Source organism: Podarcis melisellensis (genome assembly GCF_964234715.1).
Source record: "Podarcis melisellensis genome assembly, chromosome: 2".
NCBI classification, from domain to species: Eukaryota; Metazoa; Chordata; class Lepidosauria; order Squamata; family Lacertidae; genus Podarcis; species Podarcis melisellensis.
The window spans coordinates 11,442,844-11,470,329 of record NC_138529.1 but is presented as its reverse complement, the minus strand read 5'-3'; the positions used below and the strand labels follow the sequence as shown (position 1 = coordinate 11,470,329).

General features: G+C 45.8%; 1 protein-coding gene across 3 annotated transcripts; it reads right to left on the bottom strand.

Moving 5' to 3' along the window:
* Window positions 1-2,210: 2,210 nt before the first annotated feature.
* SMUG1 (single-strand-selective monofunctional uracil-DNA glycosylase 1) lies at window positions 2,211-26,815 on the bottom strand. Of its 3 annotated transcripts, XM_081898961.1 has the most exons (5): window positions 26,715-26,815; window positions 16,140-16,256; window positions 14,189-14,451; window positions 12,971-13,069; window positions 2,211-6,286 (listed from the first exon to the last, which is right to left on the bottom strand). In XM_081898961.1, exons 3-5 carry the CDS (start codon window positions 14,438-14,440, stop codon window positions 5,759-5,761), a joined length of 879 nt encoding a protein of 292 aa, XP_081755087.1. In that variant the 5' UTR covers window positions 14,441-14,451; window positions 16,140-16,256; window positions 26,715-26,815; the 3' UTR covers window positions 2,211-5,758. The 3 variants fall into 3 exon arrangements, with proteins under 3 accessions (XP_081755087.1, XP_081755089.1, XP_081755088.1); XM_081898963.1 differs by lacking the exon at window positions 12,971-13,069; XM_081898962.1 differs by lacking the exon at window positions 16,140-16,256 and having other exon boundaries at window positions 26,715-26,750.
* Between the last annotated feature and the right edge of the window lie 671 nt (window positions 26,816-27,486).

The following is a 27,486-nucleotide window of genomic DNA, read 5'->3' as shown; positions in this document are numbered from 1 at the left end:
GAAGACACTTGAACTCAGAACGCAAGGGAGAAACGTGCTAGGAGGAAGGCACGCTTGGCAAATCCACACCATGATCAACTCCCACCTGGAAAACAATGTCCCAACTATGGAAGGACGTGTGGGTTCAGAATTGGCCTCCACAGTCACTTACAGACTCATTGTTAAAACTTTGTTTATGGAAGACAATCTTACTTAGCTACGAGTGATTGCCAAAGAAGAAGAAGAAGAAGAAGAAGAAGAAGAAGAAGAAGAAGAAGAAGAAGAAGAAGAAGAAGAAGGAGGTTGTACCTCCAAAACCACGAGGACTATAAACTCGTTGTTATATAAAAGCCCTGATTCCAAGGAAAGAGTTTCAGACGCCAAGTTAAAAGCTGTATTCTGTGCTCCGCTGTGATCAATTGCAGCAAGGTGGATTTCGTTAGGCTCCCTGGAGGGTCTTTTTTGTGCTAAACTCAACCTCCCCTACAAGCACGAAGGCACTTTGCGATTTGGTCTCCCCAGGCCTCCAGAAGTGGAGCAAGCCGATAAGCGGCTGCAGCGACAGCTGCTCTTGGAGCTGTGGATTGAGTTACAAGGGAGCGCAGATTGCTTTTGTCCACTCGGCTCTGAGCCATCCATCACCAGCTCTGACAGCGCTTAGAACTGCAGGAACACACCGGCCACAGCGGCTCTCAGCACTGGGCTATCGGCGACATTACATCTCAAGATACAGGATTACAGCAGAGAGGTGCTTATACCCCCTAAATTGAAAGAGGGTGCAGGAGATCTGATGCACATCTCGTGTCAAAGACTTCAAAGGCACAGGGCAGCCAGGGAGGAGGGACGCTTGCCAACACCTCCTTACACTCCCTAACGTGCCATAAGCAGGGCGGAAGCAGGTTACAAATCTTCCAAGCTGCAAATCTTTTAATGCCTTTTACATTAACATGGAATTCCTCCATCTTCCTTTAAAGAGGAAACTGATGCATCGTATTTAATGGATTTAGAAGGGATTCTGCATCTAGAGCAACCCACCTGCTGAATAAATGGGAGAGCTGTCCTGGAAGCTGCCAGCCGAGTGTCCTTTAGTCTTCTTGCTCCGGTGGTGAGCTTTGGTTTGCAGAAATTCAGGTACACAGGCATGAATGTCTCTGAGCATGTGCAGAATTTATCCCCAACCCCAACAAAAAGTACTGTTTTTTTCCCCATGAAGGGAATGTTTTCTCACATGCTTTTGAATTATTATTTTTCAAAAAAATATATAATTCCACATTTATGACAAATATAACATATAATACACACAAAAGAAAAGATATTACAATACTAAAAGAAAAGAAAAAGAAAAATATAAACACTTATTACTTCTAGAACCCATTTTATCTTTCATTGTTATCGGACTTCCTCAAACCCCCCTAACTGAATTCCATTGTATCGCCTTGTAAGTTTTCCAAAATCCTCTAATAAAATTAGCTCCTTCAATTTACTATCTTCTTCTCTTTTCTTATTAGTCTAAATCCACAGTTCTTTACAACTCCTTCTTATTCTATTCCTAGACCTAACTGATACTTTCAAGTGACCTCTAATTATCTTTTATTACAATATTTAGCTAGGTAGTCTTTAAATTTCTTCCAATCTTCTTGGTGTTCCTCTTCTTTCTGATCGCAAATTCTTCCAGTCAGGTCCAAAAAGTCCAGCATCTTCATCTGCCATTCTTCTACAGTTGGTATTTCTTGAGATTTCCAGTTTTTAGCTAATAGCAGTCTTGCCGCTGTAGTGGCATACGAAAACAATCTAACGTCTTTTCTGGGCAATTCCAGTCCTATTAGTCTAAGTAAAAAGGCTTCTGGTTTCTTAACAAATGTTTTTTTCAACATTTTTTCCAACTCATTATAAATCTTTTCCCAGAAGTCCTTACATGCTTTTGAATTATTGGTGTCGATAAGCATATGGATAGGCCTGATCTGATAGTCATTACGTACTTTGACTTTCAAAAAGCTTTTCATAAAGTCCCTCACCTAGGACTAAACTTAGCTGTCATGGAATAACAAAAGAGGTTATCATCTGGATATGTAAGAGGTTAAAGAACAGGAAACAGAGAAGGAATAAATGAACAGTTCTCACAATGGAGAAAGTGGTGACTTCCAAGGACTGATATTGGAACCATGTTTTGAAACTTGCTCATAAATGCCCTGGAATTGGGCAGGACCAGGTTTGCTGACGACAGGGAGTAAAAAGGGATTGCAAGAGGGTCCAAAACACTTTCTTCGTGCTGTGAATGAACATTAAAACGGCAAGTGTGATTCAGTGAGGCACATTGGGGTTAAAACATTGCAACTTCACTTCCTGAAGTTATTAATACCGATTTAGAACCGATTACTGCAGTGCTATCAACAGCAAAACAGGGTATTGCACAAAAATGGAAAAATAAAGATCCCCCTACCATAACTGATTGGTTAAGCGAAACTTGGCAAATCTTAAGGAAAAAACTTCCATACAAGAGAAATTCAATACTAAATAATCAAGAAAATATTTTTTATTGAGAGTTGCGCCTTGTTTTTACAGTTCGGAAGTTAACAAAGCAAGTGATATTTTTCCTTTTAATTTCTTCAAGGTATTATAGAGTTTTGTTGTCTCTCTCTCTCCTCTTCATATGTCATTTCCTTGTTTTTATTCTTTTGCATGAGATATAATAGATTTTGCTGCATATTGTTACAACATAATATTATTACATTTTAAATAAAGGGAAAAGAAAGGGATTTTTTCTGCTTTTTTTAGCAACTTCACATATACCTCTTACGAGGTCTGACCAGGAGAGATATATTTGGGTCATAGTGAATAGCTTGATGAAAATGCCAACCCAGTGAGTGGCAGCTTTGAAAAAGGCAAATTCCACGAATTCCACACTAGGTATCATTAGGAAAGAGACAGAAAATGTAATTGTTTTTGAAAATCTATGGTGTAATCACACTTGGAATACTATGAACAGTTCTGGTCGCCTCAGTTTAAAAAGGATATTGCAGATTCAGAAACGGAGAACTAAAATGATCAAAGAGGTGGAACAATTCAGAAAAGCCAACAACATTCAGGGCTTTTTAGTTCATAAAAAAGGAGAGGTGGGGGTGAGGGAACATGAAATATATGCACAAGACACAAATGATGTGCAAGAAGTTGACAGAGAAAACATTTCCTGCTTCTCTCATTACGCTGGAATTTGTGGACATTCAATGAAGCTTAATGATGGAAGATTCAAGACAGACAAAAGACAGTGCATTTTCACACATTACACAGCTAAACTCTGGAATTTATCTCCAAAATTCAAGTTACATTTAATAATTTTTGCATACTGACAACCCTCTGACATATTCTTAAGTTTGCTAAAGGATGAGCATACCTTTCCTGTGGTGTGAGGTAGCTTACAATTTAATCAACAAAAACATAAATGCTCAGTGTTCAAAGGCAGCGCCAACTTTGATATTTTCCCTTTCCATCAGAGAAGGTTATGGAATGCAGAATATTCTCTTATCACACACCAGAAGCAATGTGGATTCAAAAGAAGTGAACAATCAGCATTAAGCAGAAGATCCAGACAACTGGTTTTAAGGGAGAGCTCTCCCTTGCAGCCGTGAGTTGCCTGCAATTCTTAGTCCTCAAAGGGAAGCCACGGTGGTTTCAGCCTAGTTCAAAATATCTGCTAGCATTGGATATAAACAGGAAGCAAAAGTTCCCACTTATGGAAACCGAACAGAGGTGGGAGGGAACCAAAAGGAAGAAGCTGAAATTAATGCCAATTTTCAAAATTAAAAAAAAAAAACAACTGATCATATCAGCTGGACCAGAAATGACTTATGAGCATATGAAGCTGCTTTGTACAGACGTAGTTCTCCTTTAAGACTAAAAGAGAAGAGGCTCTATGGGCCACATCTATCCTAGGGGCCAGTCGCTTCTTACCCTGGTGCGAATTCATGGCGAAGATTTTGGCTATCATGCCTATATACCCCCAAGGACCAAACATGCTGTACCCCAGTGGCTGTTAGTTTCTGTTTGTCACTGTGCAGCTGCTTGGAGTCACAGGACTCTGTTTACATTCCAGGTATTCCAGGCTATTGGAAGTCTCATGGGAGAAGAGAGACGGATGTGACGTTAGTGGTTTCCTGTTTCCAATGTTCAGGTAGCTCTCTGCTTTCATAGAGAGAGGATGTATTTTTCTTTGCTCTCTGCGTAGCTTAGAAATAAAGCACAGCATGTAGCCAAACCTCTCGTCTCTTCCCTGTGCTGGAAACTCTGCTGAATAGAATGTGCCTTGGAGCCTCATCAAAGGATCGAGGTCGTTAATTATTCGTCGGAGGCGATTCCGGAGACTTGGCTGGAAAATGGAGCTTTATCAGCTTGGCTGAGTGGAGATTCCGACAGTGGCATGGTAGCAGGTCCAGGGGTGCAGTGTGGGGAGGGCTGGGTGTGCCGTCCCCCCGAGTGCATTTTCTGGAGGGGGAGTGACTAGGCACCCCCACAAGAGGCTACCATCTTCCTCGCGCCCAGCTGCAGGACGTGGGAGTGGAGTGGAGTGTCTGCCACCCCTCTCCTCGGCTATGCCACATGCAGCTCCACCACAGCGGAGAGAGGCTGCCAGCTTCGCACCTCCATCCCTGGGCCACCCTCTCTGGCCCAGCAGCTCTGGCAAAGAGAGCAGAGTGTGTGGTGTTTCCATTTGCTCTACCCATGAGCAGACCCCGTGACTTCTTTTGGGGGTGCACACCCCAGTTGAAGCTGCCCGGGAAGCAGCTATGGGGAGGCAGCCCCCACATTGCAGAAGTGCCTTGACCAGAAGGCCACTTTGATTGCCACCTGTTTGATTTACCTGAACTCTGAGGGCTGTAGCTCAGTGACACAGCACGTCCGCCATACGGAAGATTTTGCACGTGATTCTCCTACATCTCTACTCAGGTGGCAGGTCTTGAACTTAAGAGAACTACACAGAGTAAGCAAAAGGGGGCTTGACCAGTTGCCCACAGCCTTTTCCAACACGGGACCCACCTTTAACGCAAACATGTGTTTGGGGACCTATTCATTATATACATATTTTTAAAATGTGTGTGTGTGTGGAGGTAGTGCTGGTGTTGAGACCGACCTTACATCAGGTTTTAACCAATGGGCTAGATCAGGAGTAGCCAACGTAGTACCCTGTAAGGTGTTGTTGGAGTCTGATTCCCATCAGTAGCACTCAAAATGGCCAATGGTCAGGGATGCTGGAAATTGTAGTCCAAGGCATCTGGAGTGCATCATGGTGGCTAGTTAAGCCAATGGTTATTAAGACATCTTAATATGTTAACATGCCTCTCCCCACAAAGAACTGAGGTTTGGCAAAAAGCCAGACTGAAGACCATGGGCCAAAACTCCCCACTTCAATGTCTAACCTGAGTTTGATCATGGAGGAGCCAGAAGCATCTAGCAGAGTGGAAGCTGCTGCTACAAGATCTGCCGGATATCACCCCAGATGAGGTTTAGCACCAATACGTGGAGATGAAATGGAAACCCAAATTCCAGGAAGGACCCAACGGGAGGCTCCAGAAGAACCTGAAGAAGTGAATTATGAGTATATCTCAGGAGCACAAAAAGAGAGTAGTGTTAAAAAATGGTAGTGTCAACCCAACGATAGAACAGTAGCTTTTGTAGCCCAAGCCTGGGCTGGTCTATGAAAAATGAGTCCAGAGTCATTGGCACATCCAGTGTGATTGGCATGTGAGGCCAAGACACCCAAGGGCAACTGAGGTTCCTCAAGCAATCATTCCACAAGGAGAGCCAGCACACCGAGTTCCTCCAGTTTTGCTCGGATGATGGCATCCCAGCCCTTGTTGGCCTGGGGGTTGCGAGGCGATGGGTGCATCACCCCCTCGACTCGCACTGGGATCCCAGCAGCTGACAGGGCCTTGCGGGCCCGCTGCTCGGCAAAGCGCCCCACGCCGATCACCATGTTGACGCCCAAGAGCTTGATGGCTTCGCACAGAGCGTCGTCACAGACCTGCAGGAGCTGTTCACGCTTGGCGGCCGGCAGGTCGGCCGGAGTCAAGTTGCGTCCGCTGTGACTAAGAAAGAGAAGCGGGCAGTGGTTGTGAACGAAACAGTGGCGGAAAAACACCTCGGGCTTGGCGCACAAGGAGCGGAAGAAGCCCCAGAAGCGGGCGCCGCTCACCTCTGTCTGGGGGCATTCCAGGCCCCGGATAGGTCTCTTGGGATGCTCACTTGGTGGCTTGGAAACCTGCCCGTGGACCTGGAGCCAGTCTCGGACCAGCTTCACCTCTCCAAAGGGCACCTGCAAGGGAGCAAGAACCATCACATGGGAACCAGGATCTGATGGGAAAGTCTGACTCCATAGGATTTGACAGGTCTGCATTTACTTTGGGATTTCTGTGGGACTCCCAATTTGTCAGAAAAGGCGTCCACAAATCAATCTATTTCAGAGAGGAGGGAAGTAAACAAGTTAAAACACAACGTCCTTAGGAAGTAGCCCCAAGACTAGGCAGATGTAAGGCTTTGGGTAATCTTACCAGTTAGAAACTTTAATAATAACAGCAAGGGAACAAAGAACACATCTCCTAGAAATGGCGGTGCTCCCAATTTAGGATTACACTCCCTTCTATCCCTATTAATCTACGTCACTCCTACGTCTTGTAATCTGAGTTTATATCCTCTGTGCTTTCTGTTCTGACACTTTCTGAGCTCTTCTTGACCTTGGGCTGAGTGGAGGAATGCTGTCCAGAGACTGTAAAACTGATAACCCTCTCTCTTCCAGTGTTTCTTCTCCTAGCTGTTCCCTATCCAGTATTTCCCAGCTTCTGCCTTCTGAACTATGTCCCTCTGCAAACCACTGTTCGAAATCTATACTGTCCTCTTGCTCCTGGGAAGATTTAGGAGCAGGAGGAGGGGGAAGGGGAGGCTACCACCATTCAGTGCAGCTCTCCTCAGCATAGTCCCTGAGGAGGCTGTTCAGAGACAAAGAAGAAGACCTCTTCATGGCGAAACCTCCACTAGGGATCTTCACCACAGAGAGAATACAGATTACTCCATGGGGGTACCACAATTATTTCCTTGCATAGCTGCTCAAGATCACCTAAGAAGAGGTCTAGGTCTAATTAGTGCCTGTGAAGACTACATATGCCAGAGGCAGGAAGCTTCTGAATAACAGCTGCTGGAAATCACAATTGGGGAAGCTGTTGCATTCAGGTCCTGCTAGCGAAATTCCCATAGGGAATTGGCTGCTGTGAGAGGAAGATGCTGGACTAAATAGGCCTCTGGCCTCCTCTGGCAGGACTCTTTTATGTTCTTGTGCCACTGTAAGATTCATTTTGGAAGAAAAGCCATATACAGCGGTACCTCAGTTTACGAACTTAATCTGTTCTGAAAGTCCGTTCTCAAACTGAAACCGTTCTTAAACTGAGGCGCGCTTTCCCTAACGAGGCCTCCTGTCCCCAGTGCCCTTCCACTGTTTGGCTTCCATTCTTAGACTGAGGTAAAGTTCGCAAACCGAGACCCTACTTCCAGTTTTGCGGAGTTCGTAAACCAAATAGTTTGTAAACAGGGCTGTTCTTAAACTGAGGTACCACTGTATAAATCAGGCATAGGCAAACTCGGGCCTCCAGATGTTTTGGGACTACAACACCCATCATCCCTGACCACTAGTCCTATTAGCTAGGGATCATAGGAGTTGTAGTCCCAAAACATCTGGAGGGCCAAGTGTACCTATGCCTTGTATAAATAATAATAATAAGTAGGAAAGTCAAGGGTAGATGAATAAAAATGGATGTCTCCTGAGACATGGGGTTTTGGGAATCATTATTCATCTAAGCAGTTTTTCCCAACCTTGGGTCTCCAGCTGTTTTTGGACTACAACTCCCATCATCCCTAGCTAGCAAGACCAGTGGTCAAGGATGCTAGGAATTGTATCATCCAAAAACAGCTGGAGACCCAAGGTTGGGAAAAACTGATGTTATACCATGGGTGGTATTCAACTCGATTTTGCTCAGAGCAGACACACTGAAATCAATGGACCTAACTTAGTCCCGTTCATTAGTTTCAACAGGACTCCTCTGAGTGAAACTTAATTGATCCCATGAGTCTTACTTCTGTGTAGTAAACATATATAGGATTGTGAGATGAGCTTACAGGGGACCTGGCTGTGCAGCAAAGTCTTTTGCTTCACAAGCCTTAATTGTGAACAACAGAGACAGGGGCTTCTTCTCTTTTAATATTTGGTTGGAAGCCGCCCAGAGTGGCTGGGGAAGCCCAGCCAGATGGGCGGGGTATAAATAATAAATTATTATTATTATTATTATTATTATTATTATTATTATTATTATTATTATTATAATAAATTGTTTTTATTAAAGTTTTTATTGGATGGGAGGCAGGAGCTTCCAGTGCAGGCCAGCTAAATACAGACCTCTCCTCCTGTTTTCCAGCTCAGCCCAGCTGCTGCACTGAAAAGGATCTACCGGTATCTTTTCTTTGGGGAGGGGAGTGGGATAAGCCTTCGTGATGAGAGGCTAATCCATCTATCGTTATCAGACGCTGATCTCCATAAAATTTAAATGCTCACACAGGCCACAAAATGGATTGGGTTTTCAAAAGGCAGGCCAAAGGGAAATAAGAGTGGAAGTGACCATGTGTGCAGCACGGAATGGGGCTTCTAATGCCACCCATGGTCTCTCCACTGGAATGATAAGACTTTGGGATTTAATTCAGTTTTCAAAGAGCATGCAGAATTTCCCAGCCTCTCTAGGTAGAACTAGGAAAAACTCCTCCCCGAACATCCTGGAGAGCCTCTGCCAGTCAGTGTAGATAATATGTAGCTAGATCAGTGGTTGCAAAGTGGGTGATATTGCCCCCTGGGGGGCGCTGGAATGATCCCGGGGGGAGGTAGTAGCCTTGGGTACAATTGGGAGGAGTTGATTAAAAATAATGGGGTGGTGAAAGCATAAAGAAAGAAGAAATAAAATGTTGAAAAACCATTTGTAAATAATAATAATAATAATAAATATAATAATAAATTTAGTAATAACAACAACAACAATAATAATACCCCGCCCATCTGGCTGGGTTTCCCTAGCCGCTCTGGGCTACTCCCAACAGAATAAAAAAGCAATAAAATATCAAACATTAAAAACTTTCCTAAACAGGGCTGCCTTCAGATGTCTTCTGGAAGTCAGATAGTTGTTTATTTCCTTGACATCTGATGGGAGGGCACCACCACCAAGAAGGCCCTCTGCCTGGTTCCCTGTAACCTCACTTCTCACAGTGAGGGAACCGCCAGAAGGCCCTCAGTGCTGGACCTCAGTGTCCGGACAGAACGATGGGGGTGGAGACGCTCCTTCAGGTATACAGGGCCGAGGCCGTTTAGGGCTTTAAAGGTCAGCACCAACACTTTGAATTGTGCTTGGAAACGTACTGGGAGCCAATGTAGGTCTTTCGGGACATGTTTCATCTGTTGTGCAATGCTGCTTATCGCAAGGTTGAGCCATTGCAGGACGGCAAGAACACCTCTCCTGGATCCTGCGGTCGTGCTGCAGGCAAGTGGTTTTTCCAGGCTTGAGTGAATCCTTTTCAGCTTCACCCAGGCCTGGGAAGTGGATCACAGCTTGCCTGCCTCTTTGGCCAACGGCAGGTGGGCTGCGGCATTGGCCCCAGCACTGCGGGGGATTGGACTGAGCCAACAGGCTTCACTCTGGCCCGCCTATAGGTTTTCATAGAATTGTAGAGTTGGAAGAGATCCTAAGGACCATCTAGTCTAACCCGCTGCAAGTCAGGAATATGCAGCTAGACCGTATGGGGATCAAACCTGCAACCTTGACATTATCAACACCATGCTCTAACCAACTGAGCTGTAAATAATTTTGTAATTTGAAGCTTCAAGGTGTTTTATTTACAAGAACTATGCTGTAGGATAGGGGCCAGCAAACTTTTAGCAGGGGGCCAGTCCACTGTCCCTCAGACCTTGTGGGGGGCCGGACTGTATTTTAGAAAAAAAGTAAATGAATTCCTATGCCTGACAAATAACCCAGAGATGCATTTTAAATAAAAGTACACATTCTACTCATGTAAAAATATGCTGATTCCCGGACTGTCTGTGGGCCGGATTTAGAAGGCGATTGGGCTGGATCCGGCCCCCGGGCCTTAGTTTGCCTACCCGTGCTGTAGGATGTAGGTCTGTAGAAATAAGGTAAGGTAAAGGGACCCCTGACCATTAGGTCCAGTCGTGACCAACTCTGGGGTTGCAGCACTCATCTCGCTTTACTGGCCGAGGGAGCCGGCGTACAGCTTCTGGGTCATGTGGCAGCATGACTAAGTTGCTTCTGGCGAACCAGAGCAGCATACAGAAACGCCGTTCACCTTCCCGCTGGAGCGGTACCTATTTATCTACTTGCACTTTGATGTGCTTTTGAACTGCTAGGTAGGCAGGAGCAGGGACCGAGCAACGGGAGCTCACCCCATGGCGGGGATTCAAACCGCTCACCTTCTGATCGGCAAGTCCTAGGCTCTGTGGTTTAACCCACAGCGCTACCCGCGTCCATTGTATGTAGAAATACAGATACATAAAAGAACGCACATTTGTCACTGCATCTTTTTGTTTGTTCACTTAAAGAAAGTAGATTTCCAGGGGGGCAGTGAGTGCTTCCCCCCCCCCCTGAAAAAGGGACGAGAGGCCAAATAAGTTTGGGAACTTCTGAGCAAGATGGAACAATGGTCTGATCTTCAGCAGCTTTGTCTCAGGGTGCTGAAGATTTTGCTAGAGCCAGTTATAATTCCTAGGATTCCTCAGACGGAGGAGGAATGACTATTAAACCAGCCTGTCTGCAGCGTGGGCAGACCACAGGAAACAGAAGCAGTTGTTTTACTCTCCAGACTAATTCCTGTGTTATCATAGCTTAAGTTAAAGAAACAGCTTTTCCCCCTACACACACAACCTGCTGCCCTTTAGAAGAGTTGTGTCTACATCCACATCGTAGAGCTAACTGCTTCTACCATCGCGGGGCGGGGGGGGGGGGGAGAGAGAGAGAGAATCAGTCAGTTTACACCTACCCACCCATGCATGTTTCAGCTAGGTCTTCGCAATATCGCAGCAAGCACTTTGCCACCCTATCAATTTCCCTACTCCTCTCCCTTCCTGGCTCAGCATCAAAGCAGACGCGAAGCTATTTGTCTGGGTGTTGACTCCGCTACCATGGGACAAGTCAGGACACCCCAGCTCCACCCACGAGGCCCAAGCCACGTGCAGGAAACTAGGGAGATAACAAGGAAGTATCTCCGCTGGAATCATGCAGTTTGTTCGCACACAAGAGCTGGCCAGGAAGCCCTGCTCTCACCTGGGGTCATTGTATTAACGCCCACCAACACCATCTAGCTATCACTGAGTTCCTTTTCACAGACAGGCAACCTGGAGGCCCCACCATCAAAACAAGTTAGAGAGCCGCTGTGATTTTATGTTATACCTATATCTAGCTGCTGTGGTTTGCAACAACAACATCCCTTAGCATACACTGCCACTGCTGGACTCAATCTGCAGTCCCAAATCTGCAGCACATAAAATGCACTGGGTTTCACTCCGATGCTAGTCCTACTCCGAGAAGACCCATTAAAATTAATGAACCTCAGTGAGTCGTGTCTATTAATTTCAATGGGTCTGTTCTGAGTAGGACTAGCACTGTATGCAACCTGTTTTTTGAAAAATTGTTTTTATTAAAGGATTTTCATAGATAGCAAGAATACATACAACATCTCTGTTTTCAATTCATAGAGTCCTTTCTGCAGCTCAGTTACATTCGGTGTGGGACACTGCTGTCATATACATTGACCTGTTTTTTGTTAGTTAAATCTGGAGCCACATTTCATTCTTAACAACACACAGAACCCTTTTAGAATGCTTTATGGAGCTTCCACAGTGCTGTGATTTTGCCACTTGGGCAGTTGCTAGGGGAAGGCACACCAGAAACAGTAACTCACCTAAATCTGCAGGGGGGTGATCTCAATTAGGGGCGGGTAATTCAATCTCATGGAATGTGGGTTAAACCACTGAGCCTAGGGCTTGCCGATCAGAAGGTCGGCAGTTCGAATCCCCACGACGGGGTGAGCTCCCGTTGCTTGGTCCCTGCTCCTGCCAACCTAGCAGTTCGAAAGCACATCAAAGTGCAAGTAGATAAATAGGTACCGCTCCAGCGGGAAGGTAAACAGCCTTTCCATGCTCTCCTCTGGTTTTCCCAGAAGCGGCTTAGTCATGCTGGCCATATGACCCGGAAAAACTGTCTGCAGACAAACGTCGGCTCCCTAGGCCAATAAAGCGAGATGAGCATCACAACCCCCAGAGTTGTTAGCAACTGGACTTAACTGTCAGGGGTCCTTTAAAGGTAAAGGTAAAGGGACCACTGACTGTTTGGTCCAGTCGCGGATGACTCTGGGGTTGCGGGGCTCATCTCGCTTTATTGGCCAAGGGAGCTGGCGTACAGCTCCTGGGTCATGTGGCCAGCATGACTAAGTTGCTACTGTCAAAACAAAATAAAAAAATTCCTTCCAGTAGCACCTTAAAGACCAACTAAGTTAGTTCTTGGTATGAGCTTTCATGTGCATGCACATGCATTGTTTTGACTATGGCAGACCAACACAGCTACCTATCTGTAAGTTGCTACTGGTGAAACCAGAGCACGGAAACGCCATTTACCTTCCCGCCAGAGTGGTACCTATTTATCTACTTGCACTTTAACGTGCTTTCAAACTGCTAGGTTGGCAGGAGCAGGGACTGAACAACGGGAGCTCATCCCGTCGTGGGGATTCAAACCACCGACCTTCTGATCAGCAAGCCCTAGGCTCTGTGGGTCCTTTACCTTTTTTTAATTCAGTCTCTCCTGGCTGGTTAGCAAAATCACCTGCTCTCAGAGAAAGTCAGTGGGGAGGAGGAATGGCTGGAAGTGGTTCATAGGAGTTTTTTGGGTTTTTTAAATTCCATTACCTTCCTTCTTCTGGCACACTTGCAGGTCTTGCAAGCCACACCAGCGGATCCCTGCCGTACCGTCTGGAAATGGCGGGCATCTTGCAAAATGTGCTTATTCTGAAAGAGTTGCCCAGAAACGGCGTGAATGGATCGTTTTGCTTGTGGATATATGAGCAGTCCCAGCCCATTGCACAGAGAACTGTGTTCTGCAAATGGGGCAAGCAAAGACCAGGAACAAAGGAAGCAGCTGCTACAATGGTTTGTCCTGCCTTCACTACTGACCACATTGCAAGGATGTCTGGCATTGCTCATATGGGCACGTCTGCACAGACAGCGTATAAGGCTCCAATTTCATACACTCTTACCTGAGACTCCTCTGAACTCAATGGAGCTTACTTCTCGGGTAGAGGTGCAAAGGATTGCCCTGCAGCTCAGTCCCAAGTCAGCTGCAGAAAAACCTTGATGTGACTGACAGAGGTGGCAGTTATACCATTTGTAATATGTATGGGCCTTGTGTATATGGCAGAGGACTTGGGGCCGGCCCTACCCTTAGGCAAAGTTAGGCGTTCACCACAGGCAACAGATTTTAGGCATCATGCAAGTTGTACATTATGATCACTGTACAGTGGTACCTCGTATTACAGACACTTCATGTTACAGGCGCTTCAGGTTACAGACTCTGTTAACCCAGAAATAGTACCTCAGGTTAAGAACTTTGCTTCAGGATGAGAACAGAAATTGTGCTTCAGCGGTGAAGCGGCAGCAGGAGGCCCCATTAGCTAAAGTGGTACCTCAGGTTAAGAACAGTTTCAGGTTAAGAACGGACCTCCAGAATGAATTAAGTTCTTAACCCGAGGTACCACTGTACTTTTAGTGCCAGGGAGGACAAAATGGGGATTTTCTGCCTCTGAAAACTTGGCTAGTCTTTTGACTTGATGGGGAGCCAAAGACACGGGCCTGAGTTATTTGTTAAAGTTGATCCACATACTAGGCCTTGAAGTCTCATCCGAATATCCTTCCCACTAATCCCTGATGCCTGGAGTCTTGTTGCAACTGCTCCAAGTAATAAAAACAGCACTCTGAACATGTTCAAAGGCCCTCGCTTCCCTATTATTACTACAAGTGGCCCAGGGCTGAGTCTTAAATAAGAGCTTACGAGGTGAAGCCCTGATGCAGATTAAGTTCCAAATCCTGTCAAGGTCAAATTACTCTATCCACCTCGGCTTGCCTTCTTACCCCAGTCTGGGCCATTCCAAAAGGCCCTGGGTTCATACCAAGAAACAGCACCTCCTTGCGGAACTGACAGTATCGACGCACGTAATCTTCGTGGGGCTCCCAGGCGTATTCCAAGGGGTTGTAAACGTACTCGACAGGCTCGAGGAAGCTGAGCTCCTTCAGGCGGAGTGTCTGCTCTCGCTCTATGCGAAGAAACTGCTCGGCCAAGCCATCGCCCTCGAAAAAGCTCACGGGAGCCTCTGAGGAGTTCATCGGAGCTCTGCCTGGTAAATGAGAAAAGCAGAGGTTGGATGGCCATCTGCCATGGATGCTTTAGTTGAGATTCCTTCATTGCAGGGGGGTTGGACTAGATGACCCTCAGGGTTTCTTTCATCTCTACAATTCTAGGATTCCTGGGCCGGAGAATGGATGGCTGGGTCACCAGACATTCTGCTGGTGGGGATGTGCGTTCTTTGGAGGCAGATCAAGCCAGCCTAATTTCTCACTGGATCACAAGCACATCAGCTTAAAATTCTTCATAAAGACCTTGGCAGCTTTGACAAGTGAAATGGCAGGCTGTACCCTGTGTGGTAAGGGACGCGGGTGGCGCTGTGGGTTAAACCACAGAGCCTAGGGCTTCCCGATCAGAAGATCGGAGGTTCGAATCCCACGACGGGGTGAGCTCCCGTTGCTCGGTCCCTGCTCCTGCCAACCTAGCAGTTCGAAAGCACGTCAAAGTGCAAGTAGATAAATAGGTAAACCGTGCACTGCTCTGGTTCGCCAGAAGCGGCTTAGTCATGCTGGCCACATGCCCCGGAAGCTGTCTGCAGACAAACGCCGGCTCCCTCGGCCTATAGAGTGAGATGAGCACCGCAACCTCAGAGTCATCCACGACTGGACCTAATGGTCAGGGATCCCTTTACCTTTTACCCTGAGTGGTACCTGTGTGTTTTTGGCTATGGGCACTAGCCAGTGGATGCATTCATTCCATTGCCCACTCACATATGAAACTTCTAGAGACCCTGGATAAGAGGGTTCTAGAGACCCTGGATAAGAGGTCAGGAATCTGTACACTGAAGAATGACAACACTAGTAACTATAAATTAACAGGGCATTCCTGCACAAGAAAACAAAGCAAGTTTGAGTAGGAATAATAATAATTGTTGTTGTTGTTGTTTATACCCTGCCCATCTGGCTGGGTTTCTCCAGCCACTCTGGGCAGCTCCCAGCAGAATATTAAAAACACAATAAAAATCAAACACTAAAAACTCCCCTAAACAGGTCTGCCTTCAGATATCTTCTAAAAGTCAGTTAGTTGTTTATTTCCTTGACGTCTGATGGGAGGGCATTCCACAGGGAGGGTGCCACTACTGAGAAGGCCCTCTGCCTGGTTCTCTGGAACAGGCAAGAGACCATAGTTCAGGAGAAGAGACCATAGTTCAGAGGAAGAATACTTGCTTTGCAGGCAAAGCTTTCCATGTTCAGTGCTGGGATCTCCGTTTTTAAAAAGGCTCTCGGGTAGCACACTATGCAAAAGCCTCTCTGCTTAAGAACTGTTGCTAGAGCCAGCGTATAAGAGAATACAGTGGTACCTCAGGTTACATACGCTTCAGGTTACATACGCTTCAGGTTACAGACTCCGCTAACCCAGAAATAGTGCTTCAGGTTAAGAACTTTGCTTCAGGATGAGAACAGAAACTGTGCTCCGGGGGCGCGGCAGCAGCAGGAGGCCCCATTAGCTAAAGTGGTGCTTCAGGTTAAGAACAGTTTCAGGTTAAGTACGGACCTCCAGAATGAATTATGTATTTAACCCGAGGTACCACTGTAATGGGCAAATAGTCTGACCTTGCAGAAGGCAGCTTTCTATGTTCCTGACAGGTATTAGAATGCAGGAAGTATTTAGGTAAATAGGGATGGCTGGAGCATTTGCACACATGTGTAATAAAATAAATTCTGTTCTTGCTCCACTTACCTGGCTGAGTCTTTTCTTGAGAAGCCAGGAGACACCCTAGAAGCACACTCCCAACACTTGGCTTCAGCAACGTGGCAGCATGTCATGAAACTGTTTCTTATCACCCACTGAAGTGCTCTGTTGAAAGACAGGGAAACATGGTGGTTTGATTTTTCAAAAGCTATTTTGGCTCCAGTATTTTACTTTAACAGGATATTTTTACATTATATTCAATTAGTGCTGGAGCACTTGGCTTTTAGTAGTGTTTTAAAATAACGCTTTGAAGGCTTTTCATGTTGTAAGGTGTTGAATTGTATTTTATTATACCTGACCTGTGGCTTATAAGCAAACCACTTTGGGGAAATGTGCTCTTTTAAAATAAAAAAGCAGTACACAAGTTTACTAAATAAAACTATTTCCCAATGTGAAAACACAGAAACTATGGTCTTGCCTTGTGACAATTGCTGGTAGTTCTTTGTTTCACCTTCAGAAATTTCATAACAGCATCTTCACTGAGGTTTTGCTATGATGTGAATGAATTTCAGTTTGTTCATACAGTTGAGAGTGAGAAAGTTTGTCATTTAAATTATCTAAAGTAGGTAAAGGTTTGCTAACTTTTTCTGGAAGAATGGTTCAACATCTGCATACAACAGGGAGAAATGCAACAGATATCACTTTCCCCAATTGCAGCATCTCCATGGTAGGAAATAGTATCACCAGTTGAATTTCTGCCCACTATACAGGTGTTTAAAGCACTTGGAGGGGGTCATGGAGTAGCAAGCTGAAATTGGTTGACCATCCTATCCAACTACCCCTTGAAGCAGAACTCAGACCGAACTCTACCTGCTTGTTTTCCCTTGTCTTCTCCAGCCACTCAGTCTCTTATAAGTACCGGGATCTGCCTCGTAAATGGTAAAACTCTGTATGTCACGCCTCAATCCATTGCAGCCTATTCCTTAACAGCCTTATTTCTCACCCCACCGAGTGGATGAGCGATTTCTATCATAGCTCTGCTTACAAGTGAACCAGGCGAGGCCTCCAAATATATTCCTCCATGGGGAATGTTCCTTTTATTGCCTTTTTTATTACCATAATTAGTAAAGCATTCACTCAAGATACAAAACATTACTGTAAATAACCTATAAATGCTCTGTGCTGTGATTAAAGAAAGACAACCACCTCCACACGTGTGCTCACTTGCAATCTTGGAGAGAGAGAGAGAAAATAAAACTGAAGAGTCACAATTCAGCAGAGAGAAAATTAGCTCACAAAGGGCTCGCTGGCAGGTGAATACTGGGAGTCTGAACATTGACTGGGCCATAAGCCAAGCTCTTTGCTCCTGCTCTGTGTGCCCCTTTGCCTCCAAAATAACTCCACATTTGCATCCCCCAAACTCAAAGGTATGTAAGCTAAGAGTTGACTGTTTTATTTTACATGGGGCCACACTCCGCACCGAATCTAGGATCAGATTTGGAGCTTTTGCAGGATCTAGAACAGGGATGGAGTACCCATTGGCCCAACAGATGTTGCTGGACTACAATTCCCATCACCTCTGACTGTTGGCCATGCTGGCTGGAGTTGATAGGAGATGGAGTGTGACCACATCTGGCGACACACAGCTGCCCCGTTCCTAGTCTAGATTGTTTTTAGCAAGGAGTCGTACAGCAGCGGTAGGGTAGCACTGACCAATCAAACAGTCCAAGCACTCAATTGGGGCGGCACATATTTGGGGAAGTTTCTTTGTGAGGCAACAAAAGGAAATGATCTGAGAGACGCTCAGGGGCCTCTCTCTGCAATATTTGAACCTTCCTCCCCAAGTTTTTAGTTTCCCAATTAAAAGAAAACATTACAGTGGTGCCTCGCAAGACGAAATTAATTCGTTCCGCAAGTCTTTTCGTCTTGCGAGTTTTTCGTCTTGCGAAGCACTGTTTCCCATAGGAATGCATTAAAAATCAATTAATGCGTTCCTATGGAAACCGAACCGCCTTCAGACCAGGTCTGGGGACAGTCTGTCCCCCGACCTCTTCTGAAGGCTGGCGGGGGCGAAAGTCTTTGCTCCCCCCGCCTGCCTTCCCGGGACAGTCCCGGGGGCTTTTAAAATGCTGGCGGGCGGCAGCGAAGCCTTCGCTGCCACCCGCCAGCATTTTAAGATCGCCCCGGAACAGCGGAGGAATTCTCAGCTGTCCCGGGGCGATTTAAAAGCCCCCGGGAAGGCAGGCGGGGGGCAAAAGTCTTTGCTCCCCCCGCCTGCCTTCAAAAGCCGTCCGGGATAGCGGGAAGCGCTTCCCTGCTATCCCAGACCGCTTTTAAAATGCTGGCGGTGGGGAGCAAAGCCTTTCGCCCCCGCCGGCCTTCCTGGACCTCTTCTGAAGTCCGGAGGGGGGGGAAAGGCTTTGCTCCCCACCGCCAGCATTTAAAAAAAGGTCCCCGAGATTTCCCTATGGGCTTTCGTCTTGCGATGCAAGCCCGTAGGGAAAATCGTCTAGCGAAGCGTCGCAAAAACCGAAAAACCTTTTCGTCTTGCGGGTTTTTCGTCTTGCGAGGCATTCGTCTTGCGGGGCACCACTGTATCTACCCTCTCTACTTAGTAAATATATAGGGGCAAACAAGTTGACGGCACACTGCTCAGGTCATTACTTAAGAAATATGCCTAATGCCCTTCTGCTGTTGTTGGCACGGCTTTTCCCATCATCTCCGGGGCATAATTCACTTCTGAATGTACTCACTATACACACTTCCCTGCCACTCTTACCCATGCCTCTTCATGGTTTTCCCCAAAGAATTCTAGGATCTGTAGTTAGTTTAGGATGCTGAAAGTTGTTCCTTCCAAGAGCTACAATTCTCAGAGTTCTTCTGGGAACAGAATAGGGACCTCCTAACAAATCTCGGCACCCTTAACAAACCACAACTCACACAATAGCCTGGGGAAATCATGGTTGTTTAATGTGGCCTCATAGCTCTTTAGATGTATGGCATGAATGTGACCTTAGAATTCAGAAGGGAAGAGAATGGGGAAATACTAGGGTTGGTTGACTCTGCCTATTGTTGGCTGTGGTTACATCTGCCATTGGTTCTGGCTCCACCTCTTGTTCGTCTCCCTGACTTCTGCTCTGCCACTCTCAATGGGCACCGCCCACCACTGGCAATAGGGCTCTTGTCAATGAGAGTTGCAAAACTGCACCCACTTTAGCTTGCTTCACATCACCACCTGCAGGCAGGAACATCCGCCCCCCATCTGAAGAACACTGGCCGAGCAAAGATATTATTATTATTATTATTATTATTATTATTATTATTACTCACCCATGGATCAACCATACCAGACCCTCCAAGTGTCCGTATTTTCCAAGGGAAGTCCCAGATTTACAGAAATCTGACTTGATCCCAGAATGTCTCCACTTTTCCTTAGGATGTCCCTATTTTCATTGGAGGGTATGGAGTTAAGCAACCCCTGAGCCAAGGAGATAAGTAACTATACAACTTTTAGAAGTCATCTGAAGGAGATAGATTAGATAGATAGATAGATAGATAGAGATAGATAGATGATAGATAGAGATAGATGATAGATTAGATAAGATAGATAGATAGATGATAGATAGATAGATAGATAGATAGATGATAGATAGATAGATAGATATAGATAGATATAGATAGATGATGATAGATAGATAGATAGATAGATAGATGATAGATAGATAGATAGATAGATAGATAGATAGATAGATAGATAGATATGATAGATAGATAGATGATAGATAGATAGATAGATAGATAGATAGATAGATAGATAGATAGATGATAGATAGATAGATAGATAGATAGATAGATAGATAGATAGATGATAGATAGATAGATGATAGATAGATGATGATAGATAGATAGATGATAGATAGATAGATAGATAGATAGACAGATGAGATAAGATGAGATGAGATGGAAGCTGCCCAGAGTGGCTGGGGAAACCCACTCAGATGGGTGGGGTAATAATAATAATAATAATAATAATAATAATAATAATAATAATGGAATAGGGTATTCCAATTTTCATTGGAGAAATGTTAGAGGGTAAGGTATACAGTGCTGAGACTGAGGCTTGATCGATCTATTGGGACCACAGCAGGGCACTGAATTGATGAATGGAAGTCCCATCCACCGCCCTGTCCCGCTCATGGGCAAGATGTTTTTTGCACTGTCAGGTACCCATGGTCTGCCGAAGCAGCCTTGCACTAATGAAACCTTCTATCATGCTGCTACAAATACCCACACTCCCATCATGCCTATGTGCCCTGCAGGTCGGCACACATGTACATTTCTGGTCATGCAGGCACAACTCCTCTCTGCATAGACATTGTTTTCCAAAGCATCCATGAGGACCAGGCGCTTGGTCTTTCAATAAACTGAACATTCAAGAGTCTCACAGTGCTCTCCTAAAGAGTCCAGGCTTCCCCCTTGATCACAGTCAGCTACGTGTGTTTTTTTGAGGGGGGGGGACGCTGCAAAGGGGAAAGGAGCAAATCCAAAAATTATCTGGGAGGAAAGGGAGACCCACTTGCCCCACACTTTCCTCGGAGGGGCAATGTGTGAAAATGGGGCCCTCCCTCTCCTTAGCCTTATTTCAAATCCTCAGAAGGAACGTCATCTCATAAAAGCCACGGCTGCTGAGAGATTTAATTGCCTTGCCAACTGCACGGGGTGTAAATCTACGAAGCTCCGGATGTTAACAGCCTGAGAACTCCGTGCTCCCAGAGCACAAATTAACAGCATCCCATTCGCAGGCAGTGGCGTCCCAGCATGCCTGAGCATTTAACAAGGGGCTTGGGAGAAGGGGGTGGAGAGCAGGAGGGCATCTCCCCTACAAAGGGTCATTCGAGGGGTTGCATTTCCTCAGCAGGTGAATAGGATTGTCCTGGTCTCAAGTTTCTACAGTAAAACTTCCCAGTGATCCTTCTATACCCACCACGGGAGCACGCTCACATTCTCAGTGTTCCAGATGAGAAGGGAAGGACCTCTTAAAACCAGAGAAGTGGAGAGAAAGAACACTTTGGTCATCTTTTTTATGATGAGAGTTGAAGTCATCATCATCCACAACATGCCCTCCTAGTGCTAATGGGTTTGTTTGCTCATTCCATTTGTATCCCACCTTTCCTCACAACCACCCTGTGAGGTAGGTTTGGCTGACTGACCGACGGGCACAAGGTTACCCTGTGAGTTTTACAGCTGAGAAGGGATTTGAACCCTGGTCTCCATGGTTTGGGATGTGGGTGGCGCTGTGGGTTAAACCACAGAGCCTAGGACTTGCCGATCAGAAGGTTGGTGGTACGAATCCCCATAACAGGGTGAGCTCCTGTCGCTCGGTCCCAGCTCCTGCCAACCTAGCAGTTCAAAAGCACAACAAAGTGCAAGTAGATAAATAGGTACCACTCCGGCGGGAAGGTAAACGGCATTTCCGTGCGCTGCTGTGGTTCACCAGAAGCGGCTTAGTCATGCTGGCCACATGAGCCAGAAGCTGTATGCTGGTTCCCTTAGCCAATAAAGCGAGATGAGCACCGCAACCCCAGAGTCAGTCACGACTGGACCTAATGGTCAGGGGTCCCTTTACTTTTACCTCCCAGGTCTTAGCCCAACCCTCTGGCCAGTAACTCACAACAGGCATGGCAACTAACTTAGCATGGCACTGAATCAACAGTTGCCACTCTTTTAAGGGACAGAGACAGCTGAAGCTTTACCTGTTGGATTTGTGTCAGCTGTGTTGCTCTTAAAAGCACGGGGCCTCTGTCCAATTAAAAAAAAAAAGTGGCAGCAGTTTTGCACCTAGCACCAGAGCTGTATTTGTTCAATGTAGCTGAAGGAACACCAACTCTGTACAGTACTTAAGGAGAAAGAGCTCACAAGTGCACCAGTATCCACTGAGATTTTCCATTCATTGGTTAAGTTTTTAAAATGAAAAGGATAGCAGCAGGGACTTAATATTTGTATACTATAATAAAAAATGTATAGATTTGTGATATCCATGACCAGGTGCTACACTCAATATGCCAGCAAGTTTGGAAAACTCAGCAGTGGCCAGAAGATTGGAGAAGATCAGTCTACATCCCAATCCCAAAGAAGGGCAGTGCCAAAGAATGCTCCAACTACCGCACAATTGCACTCATTTCACACGCTAGCAAGGTTATGCTTAAAATTCTACAAGGAAGGCTCAAGCAGTATGTGGACCGAGAACTCCCAGAAGTGCAAGCTGGATTTAGAAGAGGCAGAGGAACCAGAGACCAAATTGCAAACATGCGCTGGATTATGGAGAAAGCTAGAGAGTTCCAGAAAGACATCTACTTCTGCTTCATTGACTATGCAAAAGCCTTTGACTGTGTCGACCACGGCAACCTATGGCAAGTTCTTAAAGAAATGGGAGTGCCAGATCACCTCATCTGTCTCCTGAGAAATCTCTATGTGGGACAAGAAGCTACAGTTAGAACTGGATATGGAACAACTGATTGGTTCAAAATTGGGAAAGGTGTACGACAAGGCTGTATTTTGTCTCCCTGCTTATTTAACTTATATGCAGAATTCATCATGCGAAAGGCTGGGCTGGATGAATCTGAAGCCGGAATTAAGATTGCCGGAAGAAATATCAACAACCTCAGATATGCAGATGACACAACCTTGATGGCAGAAAGTGAGGAGGAATTAAAGAACCTTTTAATGAGGGTGAAAGAGGAGAGTGCAAAATATGGTCTGAAGCTCAACATCAAAAAAACGAAGATCATGGCCACTGGTCCCATCACCTCCTGGCAAATAGAAGGGGAAGAAATGGAGGTAGTGAGAGATTTCACCTTCTTGGGCTCAATGATCACTGCAGATGGTGACAGCAGCCACGAAATTAAAAGACGCCTGCTTCTTGGGAGAAGGGCAATGACAGGCCTAGACAGCATATTGAGAAGTAGAGACATCACCTTGCCAACAAAGGTTCGTATAGTTAAAGCTATGGTTTTCCCAGTAGTGATGTATGGAAGTGAGAGCTGGACCATAAAGAAGGCTGATCGCCGAAGAATTGATGCTTTTGAATTATGGTGCTGGAGGAGACTCTTGAGAGTCCCATGGACTGCAAGAAGATCAAACCTCTCCATTCTTAAGGAAATCAGCCCTGAGTGCTCACTGGAAGGACAGATTGTGAAGCTGAGGCTCCAGTACTTTGGCCACCTCATGAGAAGAGAAGACTCCCTGGAGAAGACCCTGATGTTGGGAAAGATGGAGGGCACAAGGAGAAGGGGGCGACAGAGGAGGAGATGGCTGGATAGTGTTTTCGAGGTTACCAGCATGAGTTTGACCAAACTGCGGGAGGCAGTGGAGGACAGAGGTGCCTGGCGTTCTCTGGTCCATGGGGTCACGAAGAGTCGGACACGACTAAACGACTAAACAACATGACCAATTTCACACATGCCACACAGCACAATCGACACCCCCAGACCCCTGGCTCTCTGTTGGAATGCGTGTGTGCGTGTGCTTGTAATCAGATTTTTAAAACTGATTGATGGACATGAAGGAATGTGGATTTTAAATGGTATTTCAACCATCCAGTCCCCCAGTCTGGTCTCTGGTGAAACTGATAACTTTGGGGAAAATCTTTTGACAATTTCACTGGTGGGGTTGTTGTTTTCCCTGCCCCACCCCCACCCTTAAAAAAACCCACACACACACACACACACACACAAAGCCATCTCTGGTGCATAAGACGCTATTTTAAGTTTTTAAAAGACTGACATTTATAAGTCACTAACCTCCCTGCTGCAGTTCTGCCAAAAGTAAGGAAAAGGAAAGTTGAAAGAAATCAGTATTGGGTGAAATTGACAAGCTTTCTCCAACCTTGTCTGTTTTCACCAGAGAGGGGTATATAGAGCATTTTCAGGAATTTACTTTTTTTATCAGAACTCTCAGGTTGAACTGCTACTGTCAGTGAGAAAAGACCAAAAACAATATTGAGCACAGCACTCTGCTCCATGAGAATATAAGTCTTTATCTTCTTTTTTAATGCTTCTAGCTCTCATGGGTATATGATCTGATCAAATCAACCTTCATTTTTTAAAAGGCATGTTTCTAGCACTCATGGTTCAATGTGCATTGCAGGGGGTTAGACTAGATGACCCTTGGTGACCCTTCCAACTCTACAATTCTGGGATTCTATGAACATTTGGTAAAAAAAATCTCAAAAGCCAGAGGAGCTGCTGATCAAGATTTGCAGAAAGGAACAAGCAGAAATTCAATGCCCCTCCCCATGAGAATTGCAAATGCAAAATTAACTGCAATGTTAATTATGCAGAACATTATGCTTTTTTAAAAAAAAACACACCTGAAAATTAGTTGAAAACACGTAGCTTCTCCCCTTGCAGGGTTTGGTTAGCTTGACACAGAATTTTGATTTTTAAGCTCAAAGTTCTCATTTTCCTACTTAGAAGTTGACCAACTTATGCATGAACCTGAAAGGGTCGCCCGACTTTAGGATGAACAGGTCAGAGTACAGTTAACATAGCAAGTTAATGAAATATATGGAGCAAGCAGATCCTTCACATTTGAAGCCCTTCACGGACAGAACGGAAGGCATTCCGGTCCCCTAATTTTCACCATGCCAGCTTCAGGAAATCCACGGGACTTGGGACCAAAGCCTGCCACCACTCCATCCCCACAATGCTTCAGGGCTTTACACTGCTGGTAGTTACTGCCCACTTAGGTAGAGACAGACTTGCTGGTACAGCAGGCAGACACACACACATACAATCCAACGGTGGCCCTCTCTGCGAACTGGAGAGGCAAATGCACACCACCCAACCCCATCAGCCATCAACATGGCGGGGTAGAGTTGCATTTTTAATCCTGCTGAAGATTGCAACCTTAAAGATACAGAAGTGCCACTGATCACCCAAGGCTACTTTCAAATTCATAACATCTGGGTCAAGGCTACGCAAGCCCCCTCCAGTTTCCCTGGCCTGTACTTGCTCTCTGCTGCCCATTCCTTAGCCTTGAACTGATGCCATTCTAAAAAATAAAAGTCAGCATGGTGTAACTGTTAGACAACAGAATTTGAACAGAATTTTGACCTTGGACAACAGAATTTGAATCCCAAGCCAACAAGGAAGCTTGGGCCCGCCACTGCCTCGTAGCCTAACCTACCTCAAAGGTTTAGTTACAGGTAGGTAGCCGTGTTGGTCTCCTTCATGGATCACTGCCTTGCAGTGGTGAAGGGCCTTGAATAACTCAGAGAAGCTATGAGCTATGCTGTGCAGGGCTACCCAAGATGGACAGGTCATAGTGGAGAGTTTTGACCAAACGTGATCCACCTAGAGCAGGAACCAGCAAGCCACTCCAGTATCCCTGCCAAGAAAACTCCATGGACATGAATTATGGTGCTGGAAGACTCTTGTGAGTCCCATGGACTGCAAGAAGATCAAACCTATCCATTCTGCAGGAAATCAGCCCTGAGTGCTCACTGGAAGGACAGATCCTGAAGCTGAGGCTCCAATACTTTGGCCACCTCATGAGAAGAGAAGACTCCCTGGAAAAGACCCTGATGTTGGGAAAGATTGAGGGCACAAGGAGAAGGAGACAACAGAGGACGAGATGGTTGGACAGTGTTCTTGAAGCTACCAGCATGAGTTTGACCAAACTGCGGGAGGCAGTGGAAGACAGAAGTGCCTGGCGTGCTCTGGTCCATGGAGTCACGAAGCGTCAGACATGACTAAACGGCTAAACAACAACAGCCGTGTTGGTCTGCCATAGTCGAAACAAAAATATTAATAATAAATTCCTTCCAGTAGCACCTTAGAGACCAACTAGTGTGCATGCACATGATAGCTCATACCAATAACGAACTTAATTGGTCTCAAAGGTGCTACTGGAAGGAATTTATTATTATTATTATTTTGTTTTGACTACCTCGAAGGGTTGTTGTGAGGGTACAGTGGAGAGGGGGAGAACCATGGGTGTTCCTTGGAGGAAAGCCGGGGTATGAACCCAACAATAAATAAAATAAAAGCCACAATGGTGACAGATAAAAGGGAAAGACAAAAGGAAATAGTTGGCAGCAGCCAACCCTCCGAGACTCAGGCGAGATACTGCAGGGTGATTGGAGGATGCAGTGGCCAAAAATAAAAAGACACCAGCAGTCTGGGGCTATAAAGCTGTACTGCTAACAAAGGAACCTCCATGTTCAAAGGAAGTATACCTGAGATTAGCAGACGCTGGAGACAAAGAACAGGGGAGGCAGCTGCCTAAATGTCCTGTGACAACGGACTGGCTACCGTTGGGTCGCAAAGCTGCCGGATTAGATTATCATGCATGTTTGGTGTGATTTAGCCATTACTTTCTCGTTATCCGCGGGGCGCTTTGCACCCCGACAGGAGGGAAAGTAGCTTTGCAAGCCATGTGCAAACGCAAAAATGTTTTGATTTAAACAGTTAAAAAACAAGAGGACGAATGTCGTCTTTTTCTCATCCCATCTGCACCACCTCCCCACCTCCACCACTATATTGTCTAAATTATGCCAATGAAAGCTGAGTGAATGAACCCCCCTTCCGCCCCCTCCGCAGACTCCCGGTCTACTTTACCTACAATGCTCGGTTCGGGCCACGCGCCTCTCCCATTTCCTGTGCGGTGGCTGCTGGGAGCTGTAGTCTTTCCCCTACCGCAATACCCCGAGCAGTTAGGAGGGGCAATCCTCCTCGACACTGCAACTCCCAGCATCCTCCTGAAGAAAACAGGAGCTTGCGAGATCTCCGGGGAAATGTAACGCCTACGGAAGCGAAAGGCAGGAGGGGGGTTGGAATGAATGGAGGTGAGCGAGGCATGAATGGAGCTAGGAACGAGCCCGGAATTTGCAAACGGCAGGGGTGCATCTGAGCATGTGCAGAGAGCTAGTTCACTGCTTTGTGGATCAGCTATCACAATAAATGAATGAGCGCTGTTTAGGCTAGACTGGAGGCCGTGTCTTCCATCCACGTAGCCTTCAGTCCTTGGGTCCAACAGTATAAATACAGTCGAGATGATAGATAGATAGATAGATAGATAGATAGATAGATAGATAGATAGATAGATAGATAGATAATTTGACACATTTTGACTGCCACCAAAGGAGGCATACTCCAAAACGTACACAAAAGCTTATACCAAGAACAAAGTTAGTTGGACTCTAAGGTGCTACTGGACAATTTTTTAATTTTTTAATATATTTCGACTTTATCTGACCAGCACGGCTACCTACCTGAGTATAAATACAGGCAGACATCATTGATCTTCGAAATGAACCCAGATACTGATCTACCTGCCTGCATTAGGAAAACGGAATGTGGGCGTGAAAAAGAGGACCAGCATGTTTCTACTTAGG

Excerpts from the sequence above, each read along its gene's own strand:
- SMUG1 (XM_081898961.1), bottom strand. The coding sequence starts at position 14,440 with ATGAACTCCTCAGAGGCTCCCGTGAGCTTTTTCGAGGGCGATGGCTTG. Across the intron at positions 13,070-14,188 it reads TTGGAATGGCCCAGACTGGG|AATAAGCACATTTTGCAAGA; the intron begins GTAAGAAGGCAA and ends CAACTCTTTCAG. Across the intron at positions 6,287-12,970 it reads AGTGTGCCAGAAGAAGGAAG|GTGCCCTTTGGAGAGGTGAA; the intron begins GTAATGGAATTT and ends GCTCCCTTGCAG.